General features: G+C 63.3%; 1 protein-coding gene across 2 annotated transcripts in view; it reads right to left on the bottom strand.

Moving 5' to 3' along the window:
- Positions 1 to 996: 996 nt before the first annotated feature.
- RPL38 (ribosomal protein L38) overlaps positions 997 to 24,828 on the bottom strand; it is a 250,828-nt gene continuing 226,996 nt past the window's right edge. Inside the window, exons 1-5 of one of the 2 annotated variants that reach the window (XM_075518763.1) lie at positions 3,753 to 3,869; positions 3,498 to 3,530; positions 3,021 to 3,081; positions 1,583 to 1,705; positions 997 to 1,079 (exon numbers count right to left, since the gene is read on the bottom strand). In XM_075518763.1, coding sequence (XP_075374878.1) covers positions 1,054 to 1,079; positions 1,583 to 1,705; positions 3,021 to 3,081; positions 3,498 to 3,500 — 213 coding nt within the window. In that variant the 5' untranslated portion in view covers positions 3,501 to 3,530; positions 3,753 to 3,869 and the 3' untranslated portion in view covers positions 997 to 1,053. Of the gene's footprint in view, positions 1,080 to 1,582; positions 1,706 to 3,020; positions 3,082 to 3,497; positions 3,531 to 3,752; positions 3,870 to 24,828 lie in introns of those variants that run through there. The other variant, XM_075518764.1, reaches the window with a different exon arrangement.

Genomic DNA, 24,828 nt, shown 5'->3' with positions numbered 1-24,828 from the left:
AACCCTGCCCTGCTATAGGGGCACCACTCCCCATCCCCGCCCCGCTATAGGGGCACCGCTCCCCATCCCCGCCCTGCTATAGGGGCACCGCTGCCCATCCCCTCCCTGCTATAGGGGCACCGCTCCCCATCCCCTCCCCACTATAGGGGCACCGCTCCCCATCCCCTCCCCGCTATAGGGGCACTGCACCCCATCCCCTCCCCGCTATAGGGGCACCGCTCCCCAACCCTGCCCTGTTATAGGGGCACCGCTCCCCATCCTCACTGCTATAGGGGCACCGCTGCCCATCCCCTCCCCGCTATAGGGGCACTGCTCCCTAACCCTGCCCTGCTATAGGGCCACCGCTGCCCATCCCCGCCCTGCTATAGGGGCACCGCTCCCCGTCACCCCCTACACAGCCATGGCCGTGGGGAAGGGTCACCGCCACAGGGGCCGCGCTGGCGCAGTCGGGGCGCGGGTGCCACCGGCAGAGCCCCCCGGTTCCCCGTGGCGTGGCCGCGCTGGCCGTGCCCCCGGCCCTGGGGACGGGACGGCCGGAAGCTCTCCGGGGCCCAGGGCCACCGGGGCTTCGCGCCCCTCGTCCTCGCCAGGTCCCTCAGGCGGCGGCAGCGCCTCGCCCTGCCCGCGGGGAAGCCACCCCGCCTCCCCCCAGCGCTCTGGAAGCCTCATCCCAGTGCGCACCAGTCCCAACTGGGCACCAGATCTGCCCGCTCAGCCCCTCTGCCCACCCGGGGCAGCCCTCGCCCCCCTCACGCCCACGGCTAACGCCGCCGGGGACCTTCACCCGGGGCTGGGCCCCGCAGACGGGGACCACCAGTGACTCTAACTGGGACGCGGACCGAATCCGGCTCCTGAACCCCCAGAAGGGCGAGCTGGGCCCCCCGGGGGAGCCGCTCTGGGCCGGTCCCGGCAGGATCCGTCCCCCCGGAGCAGGGAGAACACGAAGGTCTCAGCCCGGTGCCGCTGGGAAAAGACAAACGCGACAGAGGGGGGGGGAACAGTTCAGGTTTTTATTTATTGTAACAAACGTGGAGAAACCCCCGGGGGAACGGCTCATTTCAGCTCCTTCACGGCCAAACCTGGGGAGGAGAAAGAGGAGATTTAACGGTTGGAGAGGTTCTGCTCCTTGCCGTGCCCACCCGGCTGGGGGATCGGCGTCTCCCAGGGGAGACGGGCAGCCGCGGCTCATCACGGCTCTGCAAGGGGCTGGGGCGGCTCCCCCCGCCTGCCTGGGGGGGCACGGCCACCGAGAGGGTGCTCGGGGCCTGCGGCTCCCCGTGAGCGCCGACACTGGGGAACTGGCGGGGCAACAGCAGCGTTTAGCCGGGCAAGGAACCGACTGCGGCGGCGGTTCCAGGCACGGGGACGGCAAAACCGCACGGCCCGAACACCTCAGTGACCCAGAACGGGGTGGGGGGGGGACGACACGGACATGCTGGGATGAGGCTGCGACAGCGGGAGCTCCGCAGGGGCCCCTCCGCGGGGAGGGGGCTCTCGCTGCCCGCCTCGACCCAGGCTGCCTTCTGCCCCCGGCCCAGCCCTGCCCCAGCACGGGACCCTTCCCTCCGCCACCGAGGGGTACCTGGGGGCAGGGACTGCTTCAGCTTCTCAGCCTTCTCCTTGTCCGTGATGACCAGGGTGTACAGGTACCGGCTGCAGCGCACCTTGAACTTCACATTGTCCTTGTTCTTCTTGATCTTGACCGCTGCAGGATTAAAGAAGGGGTCAGCAGGGCGGCAGCGACCCCACCCCAACTCCTCCCCTCCCACCCGAGCGGGGAGGACGATTACAGCCCTGCCTGGCCCACCGGCACTAAAGAAAATCCAAACTCAGTTATTTTTTCTACCCCCTTGTCACTAACAGCTACCGCCCCAGCCAGAGGGTTCACCCGTTGCCTCGCGGAGAGGCCGCGCGGGTTCCTCGAAGCCAACAGCTTTATTTTGGGAGGCCGTTTTGCTTCGCGGCAGCAGTTTACAACAAGCGACGTGAAAAATTTCTTGCACCGCAAATTTTCAACGGAGCGTGACGGCTCACACCGGCCTTGTTACTCACCCGTGTCACCTTCCGCAACCGAAGAGCTGCGCTGGAGCTCGTAATGCGGCTTCTGAACCCTGCGGCCAGCGCTTCCGTTCTCCTCTCTATCCCCCTAAGGCCATTTTATCTAAGCAGCTCGCTCGGAGCCGTGGCCGGTTCCTCCCCTTCCCCGCAGCTCAGCGTTACAGGAGCTGCTGCAAAACCCAGAGGAAGTGGAAAGGCACGGGGATGCTCCGTCAGGGGCTGTCATCAGCTACAACAGCGTTTCGGTGTTGAACTATCCCTTCTCGCCCACACTGGTGAGCTAACAAAACATTTCCAGAATGAAAGCGCCTCTTTCCCGTGACAGCCAGATCCAAATAAGCAAGAGAAGAGGGAAAACTCTTCAGGCGTCGTTAAACACCGAGACAAGGCATTTCTAGCGTTTCAATTATAACGGTCTTTGTATTTGCAACAAAAGAAAACTCAAGTTTGAGAATGATTCACTCGTCATTCTGACAGAACTCCCCAGCGTCTGACATCTTGTAGCTTTTCGAAGACTACAGCAAGTCAGAGACAGGGGGATATTTGCAAATAGTTTCCAGCGAGCGGCAGCTGGGGCTTGGCCAAAAGACTCTGGGGTGCTGAGCAGCGGGAGAAGTGCGGCTGAGCGGGTGTCAGAGCACCAGCCTCTGGAGAAGCCCGGTCCCACAGCCCCCGACCACAGCCCCCACCCGTCACAGCGTCCCTCTGCCCAGCCGGGCTTTGCTCAGAGGCAGCGACCTCAGGCAACGCTCAGCAAAAGCCGCTTCGAACGTCACCGCTGCTGTCACCAGACGAAACCTCAGCACCGTGTGTCCCTCAGCGCTTCCAAGCCAAGGAGCTCCTCAGCCTCCTTGGGGACCTGTGGCCCCCAGAGCCCTGCTCGGGCAGGGAAGAGCAGCTCCTGCACCGGAGCACCCCGCCTCGCTCCTCCCGCAGTCGCACACAGCAGCCTCGGCACTCACACTTTGCGTCCTTCCTCCTGGCTGTCAGCAGAAAGTCTTTAATCTCCTCGATCTTGCGAGGCTGAAAAGTAAAGCAGAGACTCAGCGTACAGAGAACAGCCGAAAGCTCCCTCCCCTCCTCACCCACTGGCTTCTGGGAGCGCCCCGGGATCGCTGTGAGCCCCCGCTCCCACGGCCGAGCCCCCCCGCAGCAGCTGCCCCAGGGCATGGGGCATCTCTCTTCCCCGCAGCCAGCTCAGGCAGAGCCTCTCCTCGGACAGCAGCACCGTGCCCCTGCCCTAAGCCAACGTGGGGGCCGGCACCGTCACCCCCCGCAGCGCGGGGCGCTGACAGCACCCTCACCCTGCCCGGGGACAGGGACCCCCCCCACCCCCGGGGGCGGACACCCCCCCACCCTGCCGGGCCGACAGGACAGCCCCCAGCCCCACGGGGCGAGCCCCACGCCAGGCCTGTGCGTCCCCGGCCCCCCCTCCTCACCATGGTTCCGGGCCGGGCTCAGAGCGCTCCAACCTGCGGCAGAAACAACCCAAGATGGCGTCAGCGCAGTCCCACCGCCCAACAACGGCCGCCCCACAACGGCCTCCCCGCGCTCGCCCCGCGCCCACCGCCCACCATCGGGTTGCCCCGCGTCCCCTCTGCTCCCCCGGCCCGCCCCGGGGCCGCCCAGCCCCGCACGGCCGCGGATGGCGGCGGATCCCGCAGGGACCCCCCCCTCCGCCGCCCCGTACTCACAGCAGCAGCCTCTGCGCAGAGACCAGAGGTGAGCGCGCACTTCCGCATCCGGGCCTTAACCCCGCCCCCGGCAGCGCCGCTACGGCTCGGGCGGAGGGACAAACGGCGCCGGGTCGCGATCGCGGTTCCCGCGATGAGTTGGCGGGGTCTCAGCCCCCGCCGCACGGGTAACGGGGGGCACGCAGGGAGCACCGGGCAATCCCGGCCTCCCCGATCCCTCCGTGCACCGCCGCGGAGGAGGAGTACGGCCGCCTGGGCGGGCTGTTGCAGCCTCCCGAGCCCGAGCACCACCTCCTGGCGCAGGGCCGGAGCCAGGGTCCCCCGAGAGATGCTGGGGCTCGGCGGTTCGGGTAGGGCTGTAATGGAGCAGCTTTGCCACAAGAGAGAGCTTCAGCCACGCTCAAAACCCCCAAACCACCCCAAACCTCTGCAGAGAATCCCTGGGGGCGAGGGACCCCGTCCTGTCCCTGTCCCCGCAGCTCCTCGGTCCCTCTCGCCCTGTCCCCATCCTGCTGAGCCCCACGCGGGGCAGGACCGGCATTTTGGGATGCTGGGGTGCTCAGCAGCGCTGGTTTGTGGATGCTTCAGTGCTTGGCTGGGGTCAGCGGGGACAGTGGGGTCAGCGGGTGCAATGGGGACAGCGGGGACAGGGGGGACAGGGGGCCGCATGCCCTCCCCTTGGCCGCAGTTTCCAGCTCTGCCCCGAAGTCTCATGCTGGAGGTGCTTTTGGGGGGTCACCCGCTTTTGGGGGGTCTCCCACCCCGCGCTGGCTCCAGGGTCATGACACCACGTGCCCCGTGCTGGCCATGAGCGCCGGAGCCCCTCGGTCCGTGCCAGGGACCCCCAACCATGCAGGGGCCCCCCATTTGGACGATCACCCGGAGGGGCCAGACCCCCCCCTGGGTGAGGAGGGGCTCAGGGCCAGCGGGGCGGCCTGTCTGGGTCCGGCGTCCCCAGGGCGGAGAGCGGGAACGGAGGGAGCTGGCGGGTCCCGTGCAGCCGGTGTGGCACCCTGACCCGGCACCCTGGTCCAGCACGGGCACCGCCTGACGGACGGTTCACATCAGAAGGGAATAAAGCATTGGGGAAGGCGAACGCCTGATGCGGCTGCGGGGATGGAAGTGAGAATCGGGGGAAATTCAAGCCCGCAAGTTCCCGTGCCCGCGAGGAGGGTCCCTGCCTCGGCCGGGGATGTCCCGAGGGTCCCTGGCACGGCACGGCCAAGGGCCCCGGCTCGCCCCTGCTCCCCTTTCCTGCCCAGCTGCCTGCGGGGTGCCGGGAGAGGCTTGTCACCCTCAGCCCCTGGGTCCGTGCCTCCCGCCGGCGGGGTGCAGAAGGACTTTTTCCGTCGGGAGAGAGCCGGGGGGAGCGGAACAGCCCCCGCAAGCGGCCCTGCGGGGACGGGGCTGGGGCCGGGGCCGGGGGGATGCGGGTGCCCCCGCTGCCCTGCGGCAGGACGGGCTCCGACGGGGTCCCTGGTGTCCGTGCACACGTGGTCCCCGTGGCCCCCCGACGAGCGCGTGCGAGCTCACGCGAGCGTGGGGAGCGTTGCGGCGGGGGAGCCGCCGGAACGGGGTAATCACCGCCACGCGCTGCGGGGAAATGGTTGTAAGTCACTAAAAAGCAGGATTTTTGTTCCAAGTCTATTAAACAACAACGTTTAATGGAGGGTGAGGAGTTACGGCCCCGCAGAGGCTCCTCCGCTCCGCGGCGGGAGGACGAGCTCCCATTCCTCGTCACCCGTGGCCCCGTCCGCGGACGTCCCCATCCGTTGGAGCAGGCGCGCCCACAGCCACGGGGGCTGCGGGTTTGGGTGGGCTGTGGCTGGGCGCGTGCATCACAGCTGCCTCGCAAAGCAAACCCTTCCCCGGGACCGTGCCCCGATGCCGTGGGTCCCCCCTCCATGGGGTGAACCCCCCGTGGGCACCCACTCCACGGTGGCCTGAGCCGGCGCTGGGTGCCAAAGCTGCCAAAGATTAATGACCTGCTGGTTCCTGATCTTGCAGCCATGGTGGCTTTGGAGATGGATAACGAATTCCCTTCTGCTTGTAACTGCTGCTGGCGGGGGGATGCTGTTGGCAGCACTCGTGTGCCCGCAAGGGAACCGGGGGGTTGTGGGGCCGTGTCTCGTGTCGGCAGCGTGGATACGTCCCGGCTCATCCCGGAGACTCAAAACCCCGGGACGTGGGTCCATTGGTGCCGGCAGCTCCCCTGAATGATGGAATTAAGTTCCAAGGAAGAAGAATGAGGAGGAAGAAAGGCAGTGGTAGGTGACACCGGGGAAGGGACAGCTCTCCCCAGGTCCTGCACCCGGGCTCGCCCCTCTCCGGCCCCGCTGCTCCTGGCCGAAGGGGGACTTGGGGCGTCCCGCTGCCATGGGAGAGTGGATTTTGCAGGGATGCTGCTCCTGGACTCTGGCGGTGTCCCCACCACGGCTCCTACGTGCCCATCCTGTGCCCGCCACCCCATGCCCACCGCCCCATGCCCATCACCCTGTGCCCATCACCCTGCACCCATCGCCCTGCGCCCATCACCCTGTGCCCATCGCCCTGCGCCCATCACCCTGCACCCATCACCCTGTGCCCATCACCCTGTGCCCATCGCCCATCACCCTGTGCCCATCACCCTGTCCCCATCACCCTGCACCCATCACCCTGCGCCCATCACCCTGTGCCCATCACCCTGTCCCCATCACCCTGCGCCCATCACCCTGCGCCCATCACCCTGTGCCCATTGCCCATCGCCCATCACCCTGCACCCATCACCCTGTACCCATCACCCTGCGCCCATCACCCTGTCCCCATCACCCTGCGCCCATCACCCTGTGCCCATCACCCTGTACCCATCACCCTGCGCCCATCACCCTGCGCCCATCGCCCTGTGCCCATCACCCTGTGCCCATCACCCTGTACCCATCACCCTGCGCCCATCACCCTGCGCCCATCGCCCTGTGCCCATCACCCTGTGCCCATCACCCTGTACCCATCACCCTGCGCCCATCGCCCATCGCCCATCGCCCTGTCCCCATCACCCTGCGCCCATCACCCTGCGCCCATCGCCCATCGCCCATCACCCTGCGCCCATCACCCTGTGCCCATTGCCCATCGCCCATCACCCTGTCCCCATCACCCTGCGCCCATCCACCCTGTCCCCATCACCCTGTACCCATCACCCTGTCCCCATCACCCTGTCCCCATCACTCCGCACTCCCACCCGGTGGCAGTCCCACCAGTTCCTCCCAGTATCACACTAAGACAAGATACTGGGACAAAACCTGCAGCCGGGGCGGGAGCTGTGGGGCTCCCACCGAGGGGAGGCTTGTTGGGAGGGATGATCCCCCCCCCCCCCCCAAATGAGTTTTTTAATTGTTTGATTTACTTATCTCATCTCTGATCGGCTGATCTACTCTGCTGCCTCTTAATTGCTTCAAAAGTTGAGCAGTTTTTCATGTTTTAAGGAGTGCTGAGTTGTATAATTAAAACACTAACAGTGTAAATCAGCAGTGCAGAAGAAAGACAGCAGAGAATTAAGCAAGCTTCTTGGCATAATAATAAAACCAAACCGGCATGAAAAGTGCCCATTACGGCACCCATGCTGAATACTAATGCTCGGCCGAGGGGAGCGAGGCACCGTCCGGCCCCGGTGAGGGGCTGCGAATGCCGGCACGCCACAGCGGCCTCCAAAATCGCCTGGTTTTGGCCCAAAGTGCAGCGCGGCTTCACCGCCAGCGCCCGAGGCGGGGGACGCGCGGGTCAGGCGGTGGCCGTCACCCCCGTCCCACGGCCCCTGCGCCCCCAGCAGCATCGCTCCCGCTCCTGCCTGGGAACGGAGTCACTTTTACTTTATTAATATTATTTAAAACCGAGTGGGTGTATAAATCAACAAAAATAATTCATGAGAGTCATTAGCTCCTCAAAGACGGGATCTTTTTACGACCGGCTTTAAATTAAAAAAAGAAAAAAAACCACCCCACCACATTCTGAAACTGCAGCTTTTAAAACACATCAAATAAATTTCCTCCCTGCCTCCCACCGGCCCAGCTCCTCTGCCTAATGAAATTCAATTAGCATCCTTAATTCACCCGCTGGCTACCAGTTTTATATTAAAAAATCTTTCTGGTTCTGCTCGGGAAGCGCCGTGCCAGGATCGCAGTTGTGTTTAACCCCGCGGCTCGGGGGCACCGCACGCCCCCCCCCGGTGCGGGGTTTGGTGAAGAGCTCGATGAGCTTCCTCCTCATCCTCCTCCTCCTCCTGCTCCTCATCCTCATCCTCATCCTCCTTCTCGTTCTCATCCTCCTCCTCTTCCTCCTGCTCTTCATCCTTCTCCTCCTCCTCCTCTGCCAGCAGCTCCGGGAGGCTCCGGCGAGGTGGATGTCGATGGAGCCACAGGCAGGAAACCCAGGATGCCAAATCTGGCTCCCGGCACCTTGCCGACATCCAACGCACCCCATCTCCCCCTCCCCGAACGCACCCCTCGCCGGGACCCGCGGGTGCTGCCCGCTGAGCCTGGCGGGGCGATGTCCCCCAGCACCCTTGGGGACAGCGGCGACGGTGCCGGCGCGGGTGGCAACCTCCCGGCAGCTCGCGCGGGAGTTTATTTGCAGCAGCGGGTTTAAGCGGCGCGTTGGCAGGCGGCGAGGTGCGCGTGTCGCCCGGCGATTAGATGGTATCGCCTTATCAGCGGCAGCAGCGCCGGGGGCTGCGGGGAGGGGGGTAACAACGAGAAATGAAAAAAAAAAAAAAAAAAAAAAAGAAGAAAAAGCCAATGTGATTTTTCTCTCTCTCCCTCTCAAAGCTCTGATTCAAAGTTAAACAGACGCCGAAGAGAATCTGCCGCGGGCTCCGTTCCTCGGCGCTGCTCGCCTTGACCTTGGGGGCCTTCGGCTGGCGGCGGCGGCAGCCCGAGCCCTGCTCTGTCCCCGGGAGCCGGCCCGCTCGCTTCGCGCGCTCGCCGGAGAGCCGAGCGAGCCAGAAAGGCTGGGTGCGGAAGGGTACTCCGTCAAAGCTGTGTTTACACACACAAGGGCAGCCCTATTTTTATTATGCATAATTACGCTGTCCTTAATGGAACTGCAAACCATTTTTCCTGGCGGAGGGAGAGAGCGGCCGCGTGGGAAGGGGAACCGCAGCTCGTCTGTGCGGCGGGGCGAGCTCCGAGCTACCGGACCGGTCCCGACTGCGCCGGTGCTTGCTGCGGCCGCGGGACAGCGAGCAGGGGGGTCTCTGCTGCAGCGTTTGGCGCCCACCGCCCGGCCCTGGGGCCTGACCCTGCACCCTTGGCTCCGGTGCATCCCGCTGGAAGCTGAGCACCTCCTCTTCTCCCCATCCCTGGCGTCCACCGGTGACCAGGGAGCACCCTGCCCACCCGAAGCGTGGGTGGTTTCCTTCTCCTCTTGCTCTTGCCAGGGACACACGACCGTCCCCTGCTCGCAGACGCCATGCAGCACCCGCAGGTGTTTGCTCGTATCCTCATGCTGCCGATGTCCCTCCCGCCCAGCGAGGACGCACGGGAGAGCCAGCCCTGGGCAGTCAGCAGGGAAAACCCACGGTTCCGGGGTCCCACGGGCGGTTAGGGCGTGGGAGCTTTGCTTGTCCTCGGGGACGCGACACGCTAGCTGCACGCCAGGAGACGCGCAGGAGATGTGTCCCCAGAGGTGCGTGGTCCCACCTCGGGCACCCCGGGGAGCTGCCTGCGGGAGCCCCGCTTCACGGCTGCACCCCACAGCTGCTGAGCCCCAGGTCAGGGCAAGATGTGCGTGCCCAAGATGTGCGTGCCCAAGATGTGCGTGCCCACGACGTGCATGGCTGAGACATGCAAGCTCGAGATGTGCATGGCTGACACATGCAAGCTCAAGACATGCGGGGCCAAGACGTGCATGGCTGCGACGTGCATGGCTGAGATGTGCATGGCCGAGATGTGCGTGGCTGAGATGTGCGTGGCTGAGATGTGCATGGCCGAGATGTGCATGGCCGAGATGTGCGTGGCTGAGATGTGCGTGGCTGAGATGTGCATGGCCGAGATGTGCATGGCCGAGATGTGCGTGGCTGAGATGTGCATGGCTGGGACGTGCGTGGCTGGGACGTGCATGGCTAAGATGTGCAAGCTCGAGATGTGCATGGCTGAGATGTGCATGGCTGAGACGTGCATGGCTGAGACGTGCATGGCCGAGATGTGCATGGCTGAGATGTGCAAGCTCGAGACGTGCATGGCTGAGATGTGCATGGCTGAGATGTGCATGGCCAAGATGCGCATGGCTGAGACGTGCATGGCCGAGATGTGCGTGGCTGGGACGTGCATGGCTGAGATGTGCAAGCTCGAGACGTGCGTGGCTGAGATGTGCATGGCTTAGATGTGTGTGGCTGAGATGTGTGTGGCTGAGACATGCATGGCTGAGACATGAAAGCTCGAGACGCGCATGGCTGAGACGTGCATGGCGGAGACATGACAGCTCGAGACGTGCATGGCGGAGACATGCAAGCTCGAGACGCGCGTGGCTGAGATGACTGTGGCTGAGATAAGCGTGGCTGACGTGCAAGATGGAGCCACGCATGCAGCTCGAGTGCTGCGTGCCCGAGCGGTACACGCCTCAGACGCGCCTGCCCGAGCCACGCACACCGGTGCCCGACGTGTGCTCCGGGCGTGCACAGCCAGCAGCGTGTCCCCGAGCCGCGTGCCCTCCCGTGCCCCCACGCAGCCCAGCGCCGCGGCACCAGTCCCGGCATGGGGGCACCGCACCGGCGCAGGCGTCCGCCACCCAGCCCTTGTTTTGTTCTCCCGAATCGCGGGTCCTTCTCCGCTGTGCAAAGGTGCTTGTGCGGGAAGGCGACGGGCGGCAGAGGTGGGGAGCTGGCACAGTTAATAGGAGACATGAAAGGACACGTTCGCCGGGAGATTCCCCTATTCAGGGAACAAACGGCAGCAGAAATTGATTTTTTCCCCCTGTTTACTCGAGTTTCTCCCCCCTGGTGCAGAGAAGAAAGGCCTTGCGTCGCGATTACCTGCTCTGGAGCGCGAGTGCAATTTGCCGGATGCGTTTATTATTAACAGGGACAGAAAAGTCTTTCCAATCACTCGGTATTTTCTCTCTTTCCCCCCCCTTCACTCTCATTCTTTCTTCCTTTCTTGGTTTTTAAAGCGAAGGGCCCTGGCAGCGCGCTGCAGAGAGCCGATCAATTCACTCCTAATGGCAGCTCCCATGCCCTCGCATTCATCAGCCGGGCTCTTAAAGAGCATCCGAGGCTTCATGGACGACTTGGGGGAAAAAAAAAAAGCCCATTTGGAGGCGAGATCATATTTTCTCCATCTCTTCCCCTTTTGTTCTTTATTTGTGGAGGACAAAGGCAGGCGCAGGCTCGAGGTGGGGAACAGGCAGCGGAGGCAGATGAAATCCGGAAGAAACAAAAGAGCCTGTTTTCATGGAAATGCCCTGAAAAGGGGGGAGCAAATTTGGGGAGGGAGGGGACGCAGGGCTGGGAAAAAAGCTGGGGGGGGGGATTCGTGTTCGGCGGCGGCATCGTGGTGTGGCCGGAGCAGGGAAAAGGAGAATAAAAGCGGCTGGAAGTTTTCCCGCAGGCATCGGGAGCCGTTTGAAGCTCTTGAATATCTGTTTTTTTTAAATTAGGGCTGGGCTGGGCCGGATCCTGCCCGGGCGAAGCAGCTGCACGGGAGCTGGGATCAGCATCTGGCCGGGGAGCGGCTCTGCTTTGCTGCTCTCAGCCGTTTTGGGGGCCGGGAGAGGCCGGAGCCGGGGAGGTTTAATGGGTTGTGGTGTGGCAGCGGCAAAGCCATTTAATCCCTGGGTCCCCCATCGCCGGCTCTGCTCAGGTCCCTCCCCGGGAGGCAGGGGAGCAAAAACTGAGGGGATAAAAAAAAAAAAAATCCAAGCGATGCAAAGCAGAAGGCACTGGGGTCCCCGTCCGCAGCCCATACTGCCCCTCCCACCAGCGCTGTGTCTGGCCACCCATGCCATGAGTTGCTCCGGACTCAGCAGGGCTGCGGGAGCACGTGGCCGTGCGGGACAGAGCCCCAGGGCCCAGGGGTCTGTGGGGTGAGGTCCCCTGGGGGGGATGGGGTGGGGGGCGAGGATGCTTCTCTGCCCAGGGTGGGCTTTGCCTGGGGTGGTGACGCGGGGAGCGGTCCCCGTGCAAGCCCACGGGAAGGTGGCATGACGGGGGGGGGAGCAATTGATGCCGGAGCGAGGGACTGGGTCTCCTGCCTTTAGATAATATTAATAAAGGAAAAATGAATCCGTTCCCAGGAGGCTGGCCGCCTAGGCCGGGCGAGGTAGCGGTGGGGAGGGAGGCGCAGCCCCCCTTTCCCATCCCGTGCTCCTGGAGTTCAGGCATTTGCCACGCAGAAAACCAGCCTGCGCCTGGGTGGACGCGAGCACGGTGGCTCGGCCGTGCCGTCGGACCCGCTGCTGCCGGCGGTGGCCGCGTCCGGCCGAACCCAGCCGAGCAGCACGCCCGGCAGCACGAGAGCGATGCAGGCAGCAAAGGCGGGAGCAGAGCCGGGCGTTCCCCGGGTGCATCGCCTGCGCCGGGGCAGGCAGCTCTGGGCTCCTGCCCGCAAATTACAGCCACCGAACAGCAGCGATAAAACGCCGGCCCCGAGCAGGACGCCAGCACTTGGCGGGGGAAACGTTGGGTCCAAGGGCTCGGCGTTTCGGAGGCTGCTCCCCTCCCTCCTCGCTTGCCAGTGCCCACCTGAGTACTGGGAGAAGCTGGTGGTGCTGGTATTGTTCCCGCTGCTGGGGTACCTGTGCAACGGCACCGTGTGCCATTTATCTGGCAGAGCGGGCACCAACGTGCTCCACGGCACGGCACGGCACGGCACGGCACGGTGCGAGCTCGTGGCCGGGGATGCTGGTGCGGGCAGAAGCAGGTGCTCTGCGGAGGAGCAGCGGCTGCCTCTCCAAAGGGGCTTTTCCACAGCTCAGGAGATGCGCAGAGAAAAAGGAGATGAGAGAACTCCATCTTAATTGCATTTCATTACGGCACGCTCCACTCGCCCAGCCCCGCTGGGGCTGGCCTCGCCACCCCCCAAGGGACCCTCTCGCAGCCCGGCTCCGGAATCCTCCTCTGAAGTCGGAGAGATAAAAAGGAGCCGAGCCCCACCGCTCCCCCGGGCGTCAGCTCCAGCGTGCGACGGGCTGGGGCACAGGGCAGGCTGTGGGGCAGGGACCCCTGGCCCCCAGACGGGTTTTGGGGCGGTGGGCCGTGCCCTGCAGGCTGGGACCCCCTGCTGCAGCAGTGGGCAACCCCCCTGCATGGGGCAGGACCTACCCAGCTCCTCGGGGACCTGCTGGCCGCAGGACGGGCCCCAGCAGGCAGCCGGGGAGCCCCGGGCGAGGACCCCGGTGCCTCATCCTGCTCGATCCCCGCGGGTCCTGGTGCCTCGTCCTGCACGGTACCTGAGCGGGGGGAGCTGAGGGTGATGCCCCGATGCTGCCCCCCGCTCGCCCCTCTCCACCTGCAAAGGGGATTTGCCCCGGTTAAGGGGCACAGGGCTGCGTCGTGTCCCCATATGTCACTAGCGCTGGCCTGCGTCCCCCCCCCATGTCCCCTGCACCTGCCTTCGTGGGGAGTCACCGTTAGTGACGCAGTGATGCAAATACCAGCCCGGCACGTCCAGGGACCGGTAGCGGTGCAGGCAGGACCCCCCACCCCACGGGCGCTACACGGAGGGAGGGTGCGGTGGGTGGGCAGCCCCAAAGGTCCCAGACCAGGACCCCGGAGGGTGCCGATGGCCACGGGACACAGACTTGGCAGGCGGGTGGCACCGACGGGTGGCATCAGCGGCGGCACCGTCGGGGTGAGGGCAGAGCAGCCGAGGTGCCCGCCTGGCTCCCCGCCACCCCCCGCGGCTCCAGCCGAATTTGGTGTCATCCTGCAGAGGAAGATTATGGTAATTTTTCTCCCCCCTTATGCATAATTTTCCGACTCGGCTGCAGCAGAGGCTGTGCGGAGAGGCTGGGTGATGGGAATGTCATCTGCGATTCGATTATCTCCTCCTGCCTTCCTTCTTTTTTTTCCTTGTGAAACCTTCATCAAAATATGTAGATCTAATTAGGACAATTACAGCGCGAGGACAGCTGAAACCCATCCAAAGCCGCACCGTGACCAGCCGCCTCGGCCGAGCCGCCGGCGAGAGAGGGGGCCGGGGGCTTTTGGGGGGTTTTGGGGTCTTGTTGGCTCTGCAGGGGGGATGGACGGGGTCGGCAGGTCCCAGCCCCAGGCGCTGGCCCAGGGCTCCTTCGTGGCACGGCTCGTGCCAGGGGGTGGCCGGCTGGCTTCGGGCTGCACAGCCCCAAGGGGATGGAAGTGGCCTCGGATGCGTCCCCGCGGGCACGCCACCCGCCACGGACGTGGCAGAGCACCGCTGGTGGGGTCCTGCCGCGGGACCCAGAGGCTGCATCTGCCGGTGACGGGTCTGCGTCCCACCTCGCTGGCCGTCACGAGCTGGAGGGGTCTCAGCACCTTGCTGGGGGCAGCTGCCACCCCTGCTCCCAGCACCCCTCGTCCCCCGTCCCCGGGGGTGCCCGCCGTGCCGCTCCACGAGGAGAGGCCACCCGTGAGCCTCCGGCTCCGTGAGCCTCATTGGTATTCAGTCCCCGCACGGTGGCAGCTGGCTGGATGGGAGCGGAGTGACAGCGGTGACAGGTAACGCCGGCTACGGGGATGGCGGCAGCTGGCGGGTCAGCAGCGAGGGCACGGCTCCGCCTACGTCCCCGTGCGGGGACACGCTACGGGAGGATGGGAAGAGTCCCCGGGGGTTAGACGCTCCGGGCCTCTGAGCTCTGCAGTGGGATGCGCCGATGCTCACACCGGGATGCTCCAACTGGGGGGTCGGGGCGCAGCGGGAGCCGCGGTGCCCCTCCAGCCCCGCGCGGTGCCCCCGGCCAGCCGCGCGCCCGCCTCCGGCCGCCCGCACCAGCCAAACGACGGCAAGCGTTGCGCCGGGAAGAAAAAGCCAAGCAGGGACGTGCCGGGACCCTGCACCCGTCCCCGGGGACGGCGGGGCGAGGGGTGGCGGCCAGGCAGAGCCGGCTGCACGGGCAATTAAGGGAAGTGCAAATTGTCAGACCCTGTGATTAACACTGCCTCCAAATCCGCATGAATATTAAAAGCCGACATTGCCCAGGCTCCCCGCACAATGAATTCTGTATGAATCTTAAGATAAATCGTTTGGATAACTTAGCGGCAGCTGTACTCCCTCGCCACCGACTGCCTCCAAAAATCATTTCACGTCAGGCGAGAGGAGCCGGAACAGAGAGCAGCCCAGCGCCGGGAATTGCCGTTCGGGGCTCAGCAGTGCGGGGATCAAGGCAGGGGAGCGCGGGGCACCCGGGGCTCCCCGGGAGGTGAAGGCAAAGGCTCCTCGGCTCCGGCTCGCTCCCAGGAACCGGTGACAAATCCTGTTACTTGCCACGGTTGCTGTCGTCTTTGGCCGGGGGGACATTTGCTTTGCCTCGGGGGTGGCTTCTTCCCGGCGGGATGGCATTTGTCGCTGCCCCGTTACGGTTACGCGTGGCTCCGTGCATCCCCCGAAGCTCTCCTGCCACCACGTCCCTGTTAGCAGAAGCGCATCCCGCTCCTCCAGCCCTGCCGTGAGCATCCCCGGGCACCGGCTCAGAGATCCATCTTCCCGGGTGGGGACCTGCCACGTCCCCGAGCGCTGCCGGGACTGGCTCCCATTGGCATGCAGCCGCCGCGCCTGCCGCGTGCTCCTGGTCAAAATGCAGCGGAGGAGCTGCCGCGGCATCCTCAGGGGCCGGGGCCTTGATTGCATCCTCGCGCCGCCATAAATCAGCCCTGGAGGTCTGGCAGCGAGCGGTGGGGAACGGCAATGTCACGGCGGGCGCCTCTCGGGCAGGCAGCAGGCGGGCAGGGGACGAGCATCGCCGTGCCAGGAGCTGCCCCTTCCCCGGGGGGTCTCGGCGGAAGCCCGGCGGCAGGAGAGCTTTCTGTACACCGGAGACACGTGCAGGCTGCCGGTGCCCCCGTCTCCTTCCCTCCCTCTGCAGGGGGGTCCCAGCCCCTCTCCTCCACCGCCGGCTCGCAGGAAGGCATCCGTCCCCCCCGAGACGTCAGGGGAATTGAAAACACTGCAAATATTTCCTCGGTCTAAATTACACCGACCCCGGCAGGCTGCACGCCACCGTAATCCAGGTTATGAATTGTAAATCAGGTGCGATGCAAACCGCCTCTGCCCAGGCGTGGGGGGGCTGCGGCTCCCTGCACCCCTCCGGGCCCTCGTTCCGGGGCACAGCCCCATCCGGCACCAGCGCCCGCGTGCACCTTTAGGTCCCCCGGTGCCCAGGGCTGGTGACGGAGCTGGGACCTGCCTGGGTGCTCCCTGCACCCCCAGCCCCTCTCCGGGTCCCCAGGCTGGGGGCAGCCCCAAGGAGTTTCCCCCAGGCAGGGACCGGCTGCACTCTGCCTCCTCCTCCTCCTCCTCCTCCTCCAGAGCCGCGGAGTGCCGGCATCCTGCCATCGCCCATCGGTGACCTGCCGCGGCGGTGTGCCGAGAGCCGCGAACCTGACCCCGAGCTGCCAAAAGGCAGTCAGATAAATCAGAAAATCAGGTGCAAATGGCAAAAGGCGATTAAAGCGGAGAAGAGCAGATTGAATCAGGGGCCATTAACAGATTAAATCATTACACAGAATCAGATCAGCGCACAAATAATGGGAATAATAAACGTGGTTAGAGGCACCAGCTCGTGCTTCCCATTTATTTCAACCTGAAGACAAGGGCTGGTGGCTGCCACCACCCACGTGGCCCAGGGACGGCAGTGGCAGCGGCCGGCTCGGCTCCCTGCAGGGCAGAGGACACGCGGAGGAGCTCCACGGCTGGGGACAGCGGCACCACTCGGGATGTCCCCGTGGGTCGCCAGCCTTCAGGGAGCCTGCCACATCCCCCATGTTTGGGGTCCAGGCCAGGCTCACTCTACCAGCATCCTGCTCACCCCAACGAGATCTCGCAGCCTCCAGAGCACCAGCACCAGCACGGCCCTCAGAGGTTTTATCCCTGAGCCACAGCACCTCGTCCAGCCTTTCTTAATTGGGAATTGTAATTAGCAGCAACGTTTTACCTGGGAGGAATTAGCAACCTGCAATGGCAGCACCTGAGCGTGACCCCGGCGCTCCGTGCCAATGGCCGGTGGCCCCGGCTCTGCCCCAGCGAGGGTCTCTGGGGACCGTGGCCGATCCTTCTCGTCTAAATCTCCTTTCCAGTTGTATTTTCTCCTTTGCTGACCCGTTTCCCCTCCAGAGAAGGGGAGCAGCCGCCACGTCCCCGCTCTGCCGGCTCCTGCTCTGAAGGGCTCCCGGGGCTGCGCGAGGCAGCGAAGACGCGACAATAAAAGGCTGCAAACAAAGGGAAAACGTCTTTTCTCCCCGGTTTGTTTTCATACCCTTCACCGAAAATCCCAAGGAACTGGGAACAGAGCCCAAGCAGCCCTGCGCATGATCGCGGCGAGGGGGTTCGAGTCCTCCCTCGGCCGTGGGAGGGTTAACTCGCACCTCGGCCACCGTCACCCGTGTTCTGCCGGCGAAGCCTTTCTTCCCTAAATTCCTGCCTGCCCAGGAAGGCAGGACAAAGTCTGAGCTGCTGCGACAACACCCGGGAACAAGTATTATTATGTGGTGTGACAATGTTTGATGAATTCATATGTGCCTAGGGGAAGGGACTAAGTAGGTGAATAAAGTGAGAATATTCTCTGTGACAATCAATACCCCTTCAATTGAACCGTCTCCGCAGATGTGACATTTTGATTTTTCTTCTTTGGATGTACTAACTGGATTTATGTCCTCTTAAAGTGGAAACACCAGGGAGCAAACTGCTGGCAGCGGGCTGGCATGGCGTGGGCACGGCTGTGGGGTGCGGAGGGCAGGGCAGGGCAGTGCGATGGGCTGGGGTGACCGAGCTGGAGTGGTGGAGCTGGGGTGATGGGTTGGGGTGACGGAACTGGAATGACAGAGCTGGGGTGATGGAGCTGGGGTGATGGGTTGGGGTGACGGAACTGGAGTGGTGGAGCTGGGGTGATGGGTTGGGGTGACGGATCTGGAGTGGTGGAGCTGGGGTGATGGGTTGGGGTGACGGATCTGGAGTGATGGAGCTGGGGTGATGGGTTGGGGTGATGGAACTGGAGTGATGGAGCTGGGGTGATGGGTTGGGGTGACGGAACTGGAATGACAGAGCTGGGGTGATGGAGCTGGGGTGATGGGTTGGGGTGATGGAGCTGGGGTGGTGGAGCTGGGGTGACCGAGCTGGGGTGATGGGTTGGGGTGACAGATCTGGAGTGGTGGAGCTGGGGTGATGGAGCTGGGGTGATGGGTTGGGGTGACGGAACTGGAGTGATGGAGCTGGGGTGATGGGTTGGGGTGACGGATCTGGAGTGATGGAGCTGGGGTGATGGAGCTGGTGTGATGGGTTGGGGTGATGGAGCTGGAGTGATGGGCTGGGGTGACGGAGCTGGAGTGGTGGAGCTGGGGTGATGGGGCGGGGTGATGGAGCCAGGGCAATGGGCTGGGGTGATGCATTGGGTTGATGGGTTGAAGTGCTGGGGCCCGGGTGATGGGTTGGATGGGCTGGGATTATAGAGCCAGGGCAATGGATTGGGATGATGGGTTGGCGTGATGGAGCCACGGCAATGGGCCGGGGCCAGGGAATGGGGTGGGGTGCCGCATTGTGTTAATGGGCTGGAGTGCTGGGGCCCGGGTGATGGGTTTGGATGGAGCCAGGGCAATGGCTCGGGGTGACGGCGATGGGGCAATGGACCTGGGGGCAATGGGGCTGGGCTGATGGGCGGGAGTGAGGGGTTGAGGTGGTGGAGCTGACGCAGGCTGGAGCACATACAGGCAAGTCTGTGCCAGGGCGAGTCGGTGCCTGGGCCACATCCTGGAGTTGCAGCTGGGGAAAGGGGAAGACAGAGCTGGGCGAGCTGAGCGCGGAGCAGGGGGAGCCCCGCGTCTGGGACCTGCGGGGACAGGAGCTATGTGCAGGCTCCTCCGACACCCATCCTGCGACCGCCCTTCCCATGGGTGCCTCCAGCCGCCGGCCGGGGACCCAGACAGCCCGGCACTCGCTCTGTCAGCTCTCACCCCGCCGGCGTTTGCGGCACCCTCGTTCCCAAGGTGCCACCACGGCACCCACCGGTTGCACCCCCCGTGTCTCCGGGATTCCCGTCACATCCCCCGGCCCCGGAGCTAATGACTCATCCCCAGCACGGCCATTTGTTTGTGCTGGTTTCAGACAGACTAATGTTTTTAATGGCACATAATCATTTTTCAGAAGTCATTTGATGCTACTAATCATCGCTGTGATATGCCACGACGGGATGTGTAATGACATGCTGAACAGGAAAAATGGCACTCGGATACTTGGTTCTTCCCGGTGTAATCTATATTTTACCACATCTCTCTGCCTAATGATACTTATAGCTGTTAATAAATGACTACTTAGGCATTTCCTTTTTTTTCTTCAGTGGGCGATAAAATAATTTTGAATTAAAATATAGGAATGCGAAAGGGAAGTGGCGGCTCAAGCGTTTCCCCGGCCGCTGGAAGGGAGCGTGCGGGAAGCGAGTGGCGCCGGGGCTCACGTGGTGGCAAGTTCATGGAAGACAGCTTTCCCTGCTCGTAACTTTTTACCCTCTTAAATTAACAAGAGTTTTTAAAAAAAAAAGTTAAAATAAAACATTTTTAAATGAAATTTTATCTCTGCAGTAAGAGGATCCTCCTGGCCCGGTGCCCAGTGTCTTCAGCATGAATTAGCGTGCAGTTCCTCCCGCTCTAACTCATTTTATTGCTTAATTAAAGGGATGCTGGCAATTTTTTTTTTTTTTTAAATATGCTTTTTCTTAAACAACGCTTTTCCTTCCCTGGGCTGCTAAAAGCCAGCGATCACGGAAAGGGGATGAACTTGGAGCATCGAGCGCGCCCTTTGCACCAGGGGCTCGCTCCCCTGGCTGCTTTTTGAAGCCTGCTAGATGCCACCAAGGAGGGAAGAGCCCAGGTTCAAGGAGGGTCCAGCGGCTCTGAGCTGTGGAGGAAGAGGAGGAGGATGGGGATGGAGGAGCGTGGCCAACTGGGACCCCTCCGTGGGCCCTGGGGTGCAGAGCTGTGGGGTGCAGCACCCCGCCTTTCCCCTGGGGCGCTGGCCGCCGCAGAGCGAGCTTGGCTCCTTCCTCCTCGTCAGCACCGGGTCGCACGTCTCTGCCCAGACTTGTGAGGAAGAAAAATTGCTTTTGCTTACATTTTTAATCTGTGTGTAATTACCCACTGGGCTCCTCAGGAGAATGCTAACCAGCGGCGCAGCCTCCTCGCCGGGCAGCCCGGCGCCTGCAGCCCTCCGGCACGGCTCGCAGGCATGGCATGCCGCGCCAGCTCTGCCGGGCAGGGACAACCTGCCCGTCGCCTCCCAACAGTGGCGAGTTTCCAGGCATGGCTCAACTGACATCCAAAATCACGGCACCTCCCATCCCATCTCATCCCATCCCATTCCATCCCCTCCCCTCCCCTCCCCTCCCCTCCCCTCCCCTCCCCTCCCCTCCCCTCCCCTCCCCTCCCCTCCCCTCCCCTCCCCTCCCCTCCCCTCCCCTCCTCTCCCATCCCATCCCATCCCATCCCATCCCATCCCTCACTTCTCTGTCCCGGCTCCTCCGGCAGCAAAGCAGCCGTGCCGCTCTCCTCTCGCCTGGTGCACGTCCCACACGTGCCCGCCCGGGGATTTGGGGGCTCCTCTCTTGGCGGCCATGTCCATCCCCGACACCTGGTCCCGGCAGTCCCGTGGTCCCAGCCGGTGACTTTTTCCCTTCCCGAGGGAATAACCCTGCCAGCGCCCTTGTCCCCTTCCTCTTGTCCCTCACCGGCTGCTTTTCCGCACGATCCCGCTTAACGTGAGCATTGGAGTTTGCAAAGCGGTTGTACACAATGACTCCTAATGTCCTGGGAAAGTAAACGGAGGACGAGACCTAGAAAAAGCTGCCAATTACGTAAACAATATAGACACGGCACCGCCATTAATGTAATGGCGAGGAACGGTTCCAGGGCCGCTCGCGCCGTGCCGCTCAATACCGCAATTAATGTCGCAGAGTTGACTCGAGCTCCAGCCGCCTCTCGCCGAGCGTGCGATGGGTGCGAGCCATTAACCTTTCCCCGGTCAAGGTGTTCCAGCTCTCGCGGTCGCCTTAATTAGTCTCCAAGGCGATGCAACGACAGCCTCTTGCCGAGGACGCTGCGCCGGCACTGCCGTGGGAATGGAGCTGCTCAAAGCGGGTGCGCGGCAGGGAGGGGAGCGGGTGGGGAAGCGCGGCTGTGCACGCGTGTGCGCGCCTGTGCAGAGCCAGGGAGCGGCGTGCAAAGTGCAAAGCGAGGAGGGTGGAAGCTGCCGTCCCCGGAGAGGTGGTCCCGGTGCTCCGGCCTTGCGGCGGCGGCGCAGCGTTGGCGGCAGCTCTGCGGCCCCAGCCCTTGCTTGGGGCCGGCGGAGTGTGGGGGACGGAGGGAGGGACCCCGCCAGGCTGCAGCCCCCGGCCGGTGGCACGCGAACCTCCGTGCCGGGCCCGTTACCGAACGGTGTCACGTTGGCTGGGATGGGGAGCAGCGTCGCATTTGCATTGCGCGGGGCTGAGTAGATAAAGGTGCTAATAAGACAGAGCACTAATTAATTGCAGCACCGGCTGACAGAAGAGCCCTCAGCCGAGCGCCGGCTGTCACACCGAATGGCAGCCGCGGCACTGCCAGGTCATTAGGAGTTTGTGCGCGAGCTCGCGAACGAACCCGGGGGCTGAGGTTTGCAAAGCCAAATCCCTCTGCCCCCAAACCGGCTGCGCCTGCGCGGCTGCCCTGGCTCCGTGCCGTGCACCCCTCGCCTCTCCTCTGCCGCAGCCGGCAGCCGGCACGGGGACGTGCCAGCCCCAGTGCCAGCCGGGTCGGGATGCCCGGCTCGGGCAGGCGGCCAGGGAGCCGCGGTGCAATGGTATCTCCAGGGCTGTCAATGTTATAAGGTGAAGCTCCTTTTCTTGGTTTTTTTTCCCCTCCTCCGAACCAGCAAATCAATTTGATGGTGGCAGGAGCGAGGCCCTTTACAGCTTGTGTGATTTGCGTGGAGTCACCTGGTCCCCTCTATCCGTCATTCTTAATTAATTAGAATGTAATTACTTATGGATTCCTCTTCCATTATTCACGGCCCCCGGTGCCCAGGGTAAGGATTCCCTCTCCCTCCGGCGCTTTCCCGCCCGGAGCAGGATGCTCAGGAGAGCTCCCAGGCGAAGCCCAGCCTCGGGGCACGTCTGTCCCGGTGAGCCCGGCTCTCTGCCGGCGCGGCCGGTGGCGAAGGCTGCAGGTTGGCAAACGGGGTGGCAAATTCCCCAGCTCCGGCCGCAATCGCCGCCAGCAGCTGCCCAAGCACCAGCCCCGCCAAGGGGCGGCGAAATTAGCTGAGACTTGAAAGCGTGGTGAAAACGGCAAGTTCGGGAGGGCAGGGAGAGCGGGGTGGCGGGGAGGGTGCAGCATGGGGGTGCGGGGGGGTCTGGGACCCGGTGCCTCCGCCCGGCATCGCCTGTCTCGCTCCATCAGCAGAGACGGTGGCGGGGGCGAGGGGACGACCTGCGGGACAGCCCCGGACCACGCACCGACCCGGGCAGGCAGAGCTCGCCCTCCCGCCCCAGCGCTTCGCCCTGGCTCCCCTCCCTGACTCTGCCATTAGAGCTCCCTGCGAGGTTTTTTTCCCTTATATAAAGAAAAAGGACAACGTGTTCGTGTTTCTCTCTCCCGGTCATTCAGGCTTGAATTATTTCATCAATCACAGAGCAGCACCGGCGCTGGCAGGAGCCAGGCAGGCTGCAAGGGGGAGGCGAGGAAACCTGCCTGGCTCTGCTGGCGTGGGAGGGACGCATCCAGCCCCGGCATCCCGCTCCTCTGGGGCTGTGCCGGGCAAACCTCCCAAAAACCTTGCAAGGGCCCGAGCATCCCAGCCCAGATCTGCGGCGGACCCAAGATGGGGCGCCGGCGCCGCATCCCTGCATCCTGAAGGCGTTGCCAGGTCCTCTCCCAAAACGCATGGCCGTCACCTGGGATGGCACCCGCCACCCATCGCTTGCCCGCGGCATCACGTAGCTGTCCTCACCGTGCGGTAAATACCTCCTTTTAACCAGCTTGTTTCCTCCCCCTTCTTTCTCCGTTACAGGCAATTTGGCAATGCAAATGTTGTTGCTGGTAATTACCCGTGCATCCCCTAAGTCCCCAAACGAAGCCAACCCCAGCCGAAGCCCCGGCAGCGTGGGAATACGCCAGGATCGTTCCCGGAGCCCGGGCGATACGCTGCACGTGCTGGCAGCTGGCAGAGCCCCGCTGCCTTTCGGCTGCGAGCTAATGAATATCCCAGCGGATCAAGGGGAAATATGGCTTTTCTGTCGTCGCGATGCCCGGCTCGGCGCCGCGCCGCGGAGCGGTGCCGAATGGCATCCAGCGGCCTCGCCATCTGCTCCGCGCTGGAAACACGTGGGTACAAAGCGAGCGTCGTTTGTGCTAATTCTGGAAGACGGTGGTGACTGGTTTAATGTCCTTTGAAGCGCTGGCACGCAGCAGCCGGCCCCGTGGCCCTGCGTCCCCCTTCCCACCCCAAAAAGCGGGTGCCGCTGCCCCGGCACGTCGCCGCGGCCCCGTGCTGGGGCACCGTGCTCCGTGCCGGCAGCACGGTGGCAAAGGCGCGAGGGCGTGGGGCGTCATCGGGCTTTGTTCGAAAACATCTTTCCTATGGTTAAAAGTTTAGACACGGAATCTTTTCAGCTCTGTTGTGGGGTTTTTTGTGTTATTTTTTTAAAAACTCTCTTTGCGGCAGTGTTGTGATTACCCAGCAGGTTCCCTCTCCCCTGGGAAGGCAGCGGGGAGGGAGGCAGCGGGAGGGGGTGGGGTGCTGCGATGTCCCCAAGGTCTGTGCCGTGATGTCCCCAAGCTCTGTGCCACGGTATCCCCAAGCCCTGCGCCGTGACATCCCCGAGCCCTGTGCCGCAATGTTCCCCAGCCCTGTGCCGCGATGTTCCCCAGCCCTCTGCCACGACGTCCCAAAGCTCTGTGCCGTGACATCCCCAAGCCCCGCACCGTGATGTCCCCAAGGGGGGACATCGCCGCCACCGTGGGGATGGGGACGGGGATGGGGACATCCTCGGCTCCCCGCTGTGCTCCGCCACGTAGGACGCGATCTACGACTGGAGATGCGAAGGTTGGAGGGCGGCAGTAACTCCAGCGAAGAGCCCTAATAAATCACGGTGACAATTACAGGGGGCCACGCCACGTCTCAGCAGCCACCTAATTAAAAACTGGACTAAAACAAGGCAAGAAAATAACTTAATTTGGGTGTTATTTGCCTTGCTAATGTGGTGGCAGTTTTCTGTGTTGGGCGAGTGTTTATAAAATCTTAATTAAGTTTCCCGTTTGGAACGGGGCCGGGTACGAGCCTCTGCCTTAATGGCCTTGCACGCCGGGGACGCTGCAGCTCCGTGGGTGCCCTGCAGCCGCAGAGGGACGGCTGATGGTTTCTCCAGCCACGGTTTTTTCTTCCTCCCTTCTTCTTTTTATTTTTGTTCTTCTTTTCTTTTTAATCAAGACTTCAGATTGGACTCCACGCAGCTATTTATAAAGCTGTTGGGGAGCCTGGCATTTCGCTATCAGATTTCTGGTGAATGGGTTGCTAACAGCTCTCGCTGAACGGGCAGGTGGAACCGGCACAGGGCTTGGGGACGTTATGGCACAGGGCTCTGGGATGTCGTGGCACAGAGCTTGGGGACATCACGGTGCAGGGCTTGGGGACGTTATGGCACAGGGTTTGGGGACATTATGGCACAGGGCTCTGGGATGTCGTGGCACAGAGCTTGGGGACATCACAGTGCAGGGCTTGGGGACATCACAGCACAGGGCTTGGGGACTTCATGGTGCAGGGCAAGGGGATATTGTGACACATGGCTCGGGGATGTCATGGCACAGGGCAAGGGGATATCGTGGTACAGAGCTTGGGGACATCGCAGTGCAGGGCTTGGGGACATCGCAGCACAGAGCTCAGGGACTTCATGGCAC

This window comes from Mycteria americana, chromosome 16 (genome assembly GCF_035582795.1).
Source record: "Mycteria americana isolate JAX WOST 10 ecotype Jacksonville Zoo and Gardens chromosome 16, USCA_MyAme_1.0, whole genome shotgun sequence".
Taxonomy (NCBI): Eukaryota; Metazoa; Chordata; class Aves; order Ciconiiformes; family Ciconiidae; genus Mycteria; species Mycteria americana.
This window is presented reverse-complemented; position numbering and strand designations above follow the sequence as displayed.